The sequence below is a fragment of the Penaeus chinensis genome, chromosome 10 (genome assembly GCF_019202785.1).
Source record: "Penaeus chinensis breed Huanghai No. 1 chromosome 10, ASM1920278v2, whole genome shotgun sequence".
In the NCBI taxonomy this organism is placed as follows: domain Eukaryota; kingdom Metazoa; phylum Arthropoda; class Malacostraca; order Decapoda; family Penaeidae; genus Penaeus; species Penaeus chinensis.
Genome location: NC_061828.1, coordinates 21,109,194 through 21,118,833, shown reverse-complemented (window position 1 = coordinate 21,118,833; position 9,640 = coordinate 21,109,194). Strand labels below are relative to the sequence as shown.

At 44.0% G+C, this 9,640-nt stretch overlaps 1 protein-coding gene across 1 annotated transcript; it reads left to right on the top strand.

The window, feature by feature from the left end:
* Positions 1-1,159: 1,159 nt before the first annotated feature.
* LOC125029510 (tubulin beta chain) lies at positions 1,160-8,904 on the top strand. Its single transcript, XM_047619441.1, has 5 exons — positions 1,160-1,293; positions 5,956-6,071; positions 6,357-6,460; positions 6,600-6,844; positions 6,993-8,904. Exons 1-5 carry the CDS (start codon positions 1,237-1,239, stop codon positions 7,803-7,805), a joined length of 1,335 nt encoding a protein of 444 aa, XP_047475397.1. The 5' UTR covers positions 1,160-1,236; the 3' UTR covers positions 7,806-8,904.
* Positions 8,905-9,640: the final 736 nt, after the last annotated feature.

Here is a 9,640-nt window from a genome sequence, read left to right as displayed (position 1 = left end):
AGAGAGAGAGAGAGAGAGAGAGAGAGAGAGAGAGAGAGAGAGAGAGAGAGAGAGAGAGAGAGAGAGAGAGAGAGAGAGAGAGAGAGAGAGAGAGAGAGAAGAGAGAGAGAGAGAGAAGAGAGAGAGAGAGAGAGAGAGAAGAGAGAGAGAGAGAGAGAGAGAGAGAGAGAGAGAGAGAGAGAGAGAGAGAGAGAGAGAGAGAGAGAGAGAGAGAGAGAGAGAGAGAGAGAGAGAGAGAGAGAGGAAGAGAAAGAGGGAGATAACGATAGAGATATAGAAGGATAAATAGAAAGAGAGGAGAGAGAGAGAGAGAGAGAGAGAGAGAGAGAGAGAGAGAGAGAGAGAGAGAGAGAGAGAGAGAGAGAGAGAGAGAGAGAGAGAGAGAGAGAGAGAGAGAGAGAGAGAGGAAGAGAAAGAGGGAGATAACGATAGAGATATAGAAGGATAAATAGATAGATAGATAAATAGCCAAAGAGAGTTCGATGATCACATATGAAATATTAAATGACTGTGAGAATTGAATTGTTTTATTTGCAAAAAACGTGTGATTAGTAAATCTAGAATTTTCCTTTTGATTTCTTATGATCGAGATAGGCCAATGAGAACTTCTTCTAAAGAAAGTGAAGCTCCACTCTCATTTTAAAGTACACCGTAACAAAATTTATCACCATAAATGACCCAGCACTATAGAAGGTGAAATAACTCGGACTTAAAGTTGATTGGTTTAGGTCAATCGCCGATGCGGGTTTGGCAGGGAGGATGTCGGGAGAGGTTTTCAACGGTTTTCTGTTTTGGTATTTTTTATTGCAATTAGATCTGTCAGAGGTCCTATTCATGTGTCATGGGACGTATATAAATAAAATTATTTTGTAATTAATGACCAGAATCTGATATGGGTGTGTTCTCATTGATTTCACCAAAATCGATACAGCATAGCTGGCAACTTTTCGCAGCACCTTTATCGCAAACGTTTCGACAAATTCTTCCTGACAAACTCAGAAACCTATTCAGAATAGTATGTAATTCAAATCAAATCATACATCCCATGCAATATATATGAAATAATAAAATAAAAATATATGAATTAAATATGAGCTGGAACGCGGTTGGCATCCCTGAGTGCGGCGCCTGCGCATTCGCAGCGAGCATCTCGCTTATAAAAAGGGGACAGGCCTTCGAGTTGACTCATTCAAACGAGGAATCCTGAAAGGGTGGTACAACCATTAGTATTGCAAAATGAGAGAAATAGTGCACATTCAGGCTGGCCAGTGCGGCAACCAGATTGGGGCCAAAGTAAGTGGTGTGATACGTGTAGAGCTTTCAATGCAGTGTATTTGCAGTGGGATAGAGAGAAAAGGATCCGCGCTGGTGTTGATAGCTACCGGTTGGGCGTGGATTTGACGGGGAAGAGGCTGAGGGGTTGCAGTGCCACACTTTGAATTGCCTTGCTTTCTAATTTACTAAAAGATGAGACGCTGAATTAGTGCTTCGAGGTATTGGCAACGCCTCTGTCAAGAAAAAGGAGTGTAGGACGTGTTGTAAAGTTCTGCGTAAAGAAACTTGATCAGCCGCACGTCCCGCGGCGAGGGATGCTTGCGGGGCAACCAGTTCCTCCCTTGCCGTGGGTTGCCTTGGGGTGTCAGTGTGATACGATGTATTAGTGCCACTTCATGATTAATTCGGGCATGGGAAGTAGCATGTGGAGTAACGCGGTGCGCGGGAAAGTCCTATTGTTGTCAGTTATTAAGGCGGAAGTATATCGTTAAGACCTTGCCACACGTACTGACGTTGTCCTTGGTGGTAATTACCTTTTTTTTTTTCTATTTTTTTGAAAGTGCCATAGACCTCATCAGTTTATGAAACTTGCATAAACTGTTTCTGTACTTTATTATTTATTTATATTCATAATATACGAGTGATTATGGTAAGGTTAAACCTGAAGATTATGCTGCCCATATCTCGATTTAACCTGAATAGATAATTATGGTTCTACAGTAGGTTAGCAACAGAGAAATGCAGATTTACTTGTCTTAGTTGACCCGTTGTTATTTGCGTACGTGCTGTTTTGAATGAGGTTGTGGTGAGTCAGCCGTGTGTCTGGGAACCGTCTGCTCTGAGGGGAAGATTCGCACAGCAGACGGCAAAGAGGTTATTTTTTTTACGAGATTAACCGCGTACGAGTTGCCTCAGTGCTTGGTCCGTAGTTGTCACGGGAGGGGAGGGAGGCAAAGACATTTTCAATCTGGCATTGCGTCGAAATCCCTCTCATATTTTTGTTGAGCTGGGGTGGAGGGGGGGGGGGGCTGGTGAGCACGTGTACGTTGACTGTTACCGGGTCTACTGGCAGGCCGTGACGTCATGCAGCACATGTGGGAGGGTGTGGAGAGACGAGGTAGTGCCTCACACCTTAAGCTAACTATCCTATTAATATTTATCAGTCTTACTATTTAAGTTGCTTACACTCTCTTTTACGACGGGGGACGAAATACATGGTTTATTGGGCATTCGGTAACCCGTTAGTTCTTCGGTTTTATTTGACACATTTTAAAAACTAATCTTATTTATAGGCGGTATGACTGTACCCAGCTGTCAGTTTGAAATGCAGGGGTCTCCTATTTTTGTTTACATTCCCCGACATACCGCCGGTGGCGCCCGGGTTAGATGTAAATGTCTTGCAGTCTCGGTTCTTTTTGATGCATGTGTGATAAGTCTTGTCTGCATCTTAGTGGAGAGATCACGCTCGCGCGCTCACAAGATTTTGATTGAAGTAAGCTAGGGATGTACTGGCGTGTCTTTAGATTATTTGTCGATATGCAGCTAATAGGACCTACGTGGATCGTTAGTGTTCAAAGGCAAAAGGTGTGCTTCATACTTACTCGAAAGATTTGCAAACGTTTACGCAGTTTCACTTAAAACACTTCCACAATAGGCGAAAATATTATAGTTACAGTACAACGATAGGTTTATGATGATGGTAATGAAATCCATTCCTATGGATAATGTCTATGTCATTCGGGGCGGCAATTAACCACGCAGTTGCCTTTGCCAGTAAACTAGCAAGGTTAGCTTGATAAGTCTCCAACCATAGAAGAGGTGCTAATAATAGCATGGCAGCATTAAGAATGGCCACCATAGTGATGAGGACGTAGGGTGCCAAGGGGTGAGATACATCGAGGGGCCCATGAAGGGCGCGTCAGGGCGGGATACTCTTGCAGGGTGTTATGGAGTAGAAAAATTTAGAAGTATGCTTTATAGTTCAACCATTTTCTTTATATACTTACGCAAGGTGGAATACAGTTTAAGAGCACTTAATTTTGACGAAAATTGCATCAAACAGATCACCCGGAGCCACGGTTAGTTAATCCGTATTGTCAGTCGCGGCGGAAGAGACGGCTCCTGATGATGACAATCCCAGGAAGTCAAGTCTGGCGTTCGAGACTCCGGCACACAAAGTCCCGAACAAATCTGGGCGAAAGGGTGTGGTGGCCCGCGTAGGATGGCGTTGGGGCGGCTTTCAATTTAGCACACATTACTGGGGCATGTGCATCATACGTCGCGTACTCCTGGGACAACATCTTTGTCAAGGAAGAGAGAGAGTTCACACGTGGTGCCGTGGTATGGCAGAGGGCGTGGCAAGGTGGGTAGAAGGGGAGTCCTCGCTGGGTCTATTGATCCACCATGCCACCTTCCGCTTCTACGCCCCGACTGCTGCAGAAAGTTGAACCCGCATTGGACTTTTGTTTATTTACGATGTTTAAAATTAATACCCACTTGAGCGGAAATGAACGAGGATAAGAACATAAATGCGACTTATATACTAAAACTTCACTGTAATGGATCTAGAACAATTAGATTTAGATGATATAGAAACGATATCTTGACTAAAGTTTTTCTCTTCCGAGTTTTTACATGTATCTGAGTAGTGACGGTAGTCTTTTAAGGATGCTTTACATTGAATTTAGGCGATTAGTGTAGATAAGTAATATGGCATGCGAGTTAAAGATAAGAAAACAGGGTTTGCTAATATATATTATTCAAAAAAAGAAAGTTTTCTTGTAAGACATGGACAGGTACAAAATTGCATCACAAGAAACAAACACAACTTGAATTCATTTATGCAGGTATAATTTCACATGATCCCATTACAAATAAAATCTAGATGGAGTACATAGGGATAAAAATAACTCACATAATTGGGGAAAGCTTTATCAGTATTCCTATCTGCTTGCGTAAACATAAATCTGCAGAATCTCGAAGGTGAAAGAACTTTATTTTTGTCATGAGAGAACAAATTGTTCCCAGGGAAACTGATCTATCCATTGGTGTTGCAGCTTAGCCTGAAGCCGGAGATTACGTACACGTTTGTTTGTGTTACTTGAGCCTATGACACCCCAGGCCAGGTAGCTAATGAGGATAGGGAGTGATGGAAGATTTATTAGCCCAGCACGTGTTGCTCGATGACAGGCCCTGCCATAACAGGAGCGCGGCCATCTGGAAACTGTATTGACCCAGCAGGGGGAGGCGGGGACCAGGGAAACAGTATTGACCGTCGAAACGACCCCTCTGTTTCTCCCCTTGCTCCCTCCTACTCCCCATCACTTTTATTTTGACCTTTCCGCATTGTCCTCCTCCTGGATAGTAAGCTGAAATATTGCACTGAATTACTGAAGCGGATTACAGAATGACACTTGACTGGTATATTCTAGTTTTTTCTCGAAGCATCGGCCTCAATTTGCCTCCCTCCTCCCCATGGGGCGCTTCTTAACTCTCCGAACTCCATCCTCCCACCGCCTCGCCTCACGCACCTGCTTTGCACATTCTGCACGACAGCTGCCGCCCTCCCGCCTCCCCGTGTCATATCCGAGTTATCACACTCCCGCAGTCTCCTTCACACTCGACAGCCCTGCCCTTGAACCTTATCGTAACCTGCTCCTCCCCATCCGACTTTGCTGGGGACGCTGACTCTCCGACGGGAGCTGTGGCATGTTGATGTGATCAAAGCAGAAGCCTTATCACAGGTGGAGGAAGTTGCAGGAAGTCGCCCCCCGCCCTCCCCTCCGCGTGGGCAATACCTCGTCTCCGCCCCTCCCCCTTTCTCCCAACCCCCGACGTTGCCATCAATCAGTCTTTAACGATCGACAAAATGCCTGGGGGGCTATGAACAGACTTGGCATATGTCATGTTTTGCTTCTCGGCTCTTTACTTTGACATACTTTATAATTTTCTTCGCTTTCACTTCTCATGGAGATTTATATTCTCCAGCATACCGGCATGAATACTGGGATTAACCTCTCCTCATGACTTCTCTCCGCGCAGCATCCTGCCATCCTCACAAACCACGTAATCTTCCTCTTCCCCAGCCGTTCTCTCGCCCTCGCTACTCTCACCAGGATGCTGCCACCGCCCACGTCCCTGCCACCACCGCCGGCAGTGGATTGACACCACTTGTGCTCCGTATCTAGTGTATTATTCCGTTTGCCGTCCTCGGATATCCTGTCATCTTGTCATCCTATCCATTCATCCCTTGCAATCTCATTCTCAATTGCAGTAGGACACCATGACCATATGGAAGTGATCACAATTATTAGTCTTTTCTACCTCTTCCTCTATTTTTTCTTAATTTCCCATTCATCATTCTGTGGTTTTACATTAATGTATATCATCTCGTCCAGCCGCTGGCCCAGTCATAAGGGACTATTGACAAAAATGGGAAGCACAATGTGCATGACATATCGCGGTAATATATAGCATTCCAGAATAAACGCCGCGGAATTCGTATGAATGATTGAAGTGCGTGCAGGAACTTGATAGTGGCATGTATAATTAAGTAAAATACGATATCTTCAGTTGTAGGTACTGCTTCATGCCTTTTTTCGCTAAACAATCCATTGTAGTACATAATGCTTTTTATAATTCATTTATTGAAATAATTATAATGCGTTCTTTTCTCGGCAGTTCTGGGAGATCATCAGCGATGAGCACGGCATCGACCCAACAGGCACTTACCGCGGTGACCATGACCTGCAGCTTGAACGCATCAACGTTTACTACAATGAAGCGACTGGTGGCAAGTAAGTGCAGCGCGGGAGGAGGACTCCAAACGCGTCTGTGTTGTTTGGCAGGGCTGAAAAAAGAAAGAGTAAAGAATGACAGGGTCCAAGGATTGTATTTCATGGAGAACACAGGCATTTGTCCTTGTTACATGATTTCTGAATGATAAAACAAGTGTCGTAGCGTTTGGGGTTGTAAAATTTAGAATGGTGCGTTGTCGATGTATCATGGCCTTGTATTATATCTTGTTCGATCTTTTGTTGGTTGACTTTTGTAATTCTAATGTGTATGTGTCTTTTTTTAAGATATGTTCCACGTGCCATCCTTGTGGACCTGGAGCCCGGCACGATGGATTCCGTCCGATCCGGACCCTTCGGCCAGCTCTTCAGGCCAGACAACTTCGTGTTCGGTATGTAACAGCCGGGAATTAGTTTTAGCAGACTCAGTAGCACAATGTGTGATTGATTTAATCGAGGACTAACGCTATTTTTCTGTCAACAATGAAAGTCCTGATTCCTTATAAGTTACTAATAATGGCACTCCTACAGGTCAGAGCGGAGCTGGCAACAACTGGGCCAAGGGGCACTACACAGAGGGCGCTGAGCTCGTGGACTCCGTCTTGGACGTAGTCCGTAAGGAGTCCGAAGGATGCGACTGCCTGCAGGGCTTCCAGCTCACACACTCCCTCGGGGGCGGCACTGGCTCTGGCATGGGCACGCTGCTCATCTCCAAGATTCGTGAAGAATACCCTGACCGTATTATGAACACATTCTCAGTTGTGCCTAGCCCTAAGGTATGCAATGTTCATCATGCGTATCTTACAATGCACTTGATATTTTTTGCGGTATTATCACAAGAAATACATTTTCACTCCTCTATAAGAGCAAAACCTTTTCTTTGCACTTATCAATTTGTATTTATGATTCTTGTTCCTTTTCCAGGTATCCGACACCGTAGTAGAGCCCTACAACGCCACCCTGTCAGTCCATCAACTCGTAGAAAACACAGACGAAACTTACTGCATCGATAACGAAGCGCTTTACGATATTTGCTTTAGGACACTTAAACTTTCAACTCCCACCTACGGCGACCTGAATCATCTAGTTTCCCTTACAATGTCTGGTGTCACCACCTGCTTGCGCTTCCCTGGACAACTGAATGCTGATCTCCGCAAGCTGGCCGTGAACATGGTGCCCTTCCCTCGACTTCACTTCTTCATGCCCGGCTTCGCTCCCCTCACTTCCCGCGGCTCCCAGATGTACCGCGCCCTCACCGTGCCTGAGCTCACCCAGCAGATGTTCGATGCCAAGAACATGATGGCCGCCTGCGACCCCCGCCACGGCCGCTACCTCACCGTCGCAGCAGTGTTCCGAGGCCGCATGTCCATGAAGGAAGTCGACGAACAGATGTTGAACATCCAGAACAAGAACTCCTCCTACTTCGTGGAATGGATTCCCAACAACGTGAAGACCGCCGTGTGCGACATCCCTCCCAGAGGAATCAAGATGGCCGCCACCTTCATCGGCAACTCCACCGCCATCCAGGAATTGTTCCGCCGCATCTCAGAACAGTTCACCGCTATGTTCCGTCGAAAGGCTTTCCTCCATTGGTACACTGGCGAGGGCATGGACGAGATGGAGTTCACCGAGGCCGAGTCCAACATGAACGATCTGGTGTCCGAGTACCAGCAGTACCAGGACGCCACCGCCGAGGAAGAGTACGAGGATGAGGAGGAGCACGCTGAGGAGGCCTAAAACGCCTTCGGCTCGACTCCTTAGGTCACGACAGAGGACTCACTGGGCGTCCCCTTCAAAGACACTGTTGGTATTCTCATGCTTCGTACCTGCCTGTGTAGGAATGTCGACATGAACAACAAAAACAAGATCTCAAAAGCCAAGGAGTCGCGTACTCACTTGCCTCTAGGTTGCTACATTTTTCCTTTCCCTAAGATCATTTCCTTACTTCATGGGTTTATTTGTTTTGTTTCATCTTTAGATATTTTCCTTTTACAACAAATTTAAGTAAATTTGTTGTTTATAAGAATCTTGTTAATGGAGAACAAAAAATAGAGATATAACGCACTCAAATTAGTGTAAATTTTCGAGAGGAGCAAAGTGGAAGATTATTCCATGACACAACGTGCTAATACACTGCCAATTGACTCGTGACTGATGGTGTCTTTCACTTGCTTCACTCACACGACCTTGGTCCAGAACAGAGGCATTAAAACTTCACCGCCATGTTCTTGAGCTTACCTCAGCTGGCCGTAACCCCTCTAACTAACGTCATTATTCAAATTAGCGCCGAAGAAGAATCATTATTGGAATTTCAATAGTAAGGGACGCGTCTGTTAAGCTGGAAGTATTAGTAAATAATTAATTTTATCTTTCACTTGTAACGTACTAATGCCGTAATTATACTGAAAATACGATTTACTGCATTAATATTAAGACTTGTGCCATTTAATCGAAATCGCAGTATTAACGGTAAATTACCCAACCCTTTTCAGAGTTTCGTATTCCTATCTCATCTTTCGGTAATTGGTGTTTAAAGAGTAATTTCACTGTGTACTTTACATAATTTACATATTTCATCAAGGCAAGTGAAGATCATCCGACTCATAATTTTAACCCAAGACATTAAAAAAGAATTTGCGTCCCACATTGTTCTTCTGCCCTTATTCACCTTTCGAGGGACATTACATGCCATTACTTCTTTCCTGGTCCTGTAATCATTTTTATTTTTATTCTCTATTTCCAATCATTTCATTTTTGTAGAATAAGTAGGAGGACAGTATTTTCATCTTGATTTCACCACTGCAGCTGTATCTTTAATAAAGATATTTGTATGGTACGCACTGTAATTTACTCAGCCTTTTTCCTTCGCCATTTTTATACATTGTGTATTTATTTACAACTACATTTCTATCTCATATTACCTGCATATATACATACACAGCCACGTATAAATAGAGATAGGTGGATAAGCAAAAAACTTATTTCTATAGATATCTAAGTTCACATACATCCAGTACAGTCTCTTTCTCTCTCTCTCTCTCTCTCTCTCTCTCTCTCTCTCTCTCTCTCTATATATATATATATATGTATATGTATATGTATATATATATATGTATATGTATATGTAAATATATATATATATATACATATATATATATATATATAGAGAGAGAGAGAGAGAGAGAGAGAAATCACCCTTGAAAATCAACTATCTTAGACGAGAGCCCCCCCCCCCCCCACCCCCTGCTCGTTGTCGTGGGGGGCTGAGACGGAGACAGACCCAATGTGGGGGAACACTTCTACCTTGGTTCTCAGCCCTCGCCTCAACAAATTTTGCATGGTCTCTTCTCCCTCTTTCCATTTTCTTTTCTTCATCCCTTAAGTCTAATTATCCTAATCGTTGTGCTATATGCCCTTTGATGTCTAGCACAGTTATTTGTTTTAACCATTAAATATTAGACGAGAGTTAACCATGAAAATATAACGTTCTGTTCGCAAATACTTTTAAAAAATGCCAAATACCAAATCAGCTGAAAAGATCGTCACTGCTAGGGGCATTCAATGAAAAAACA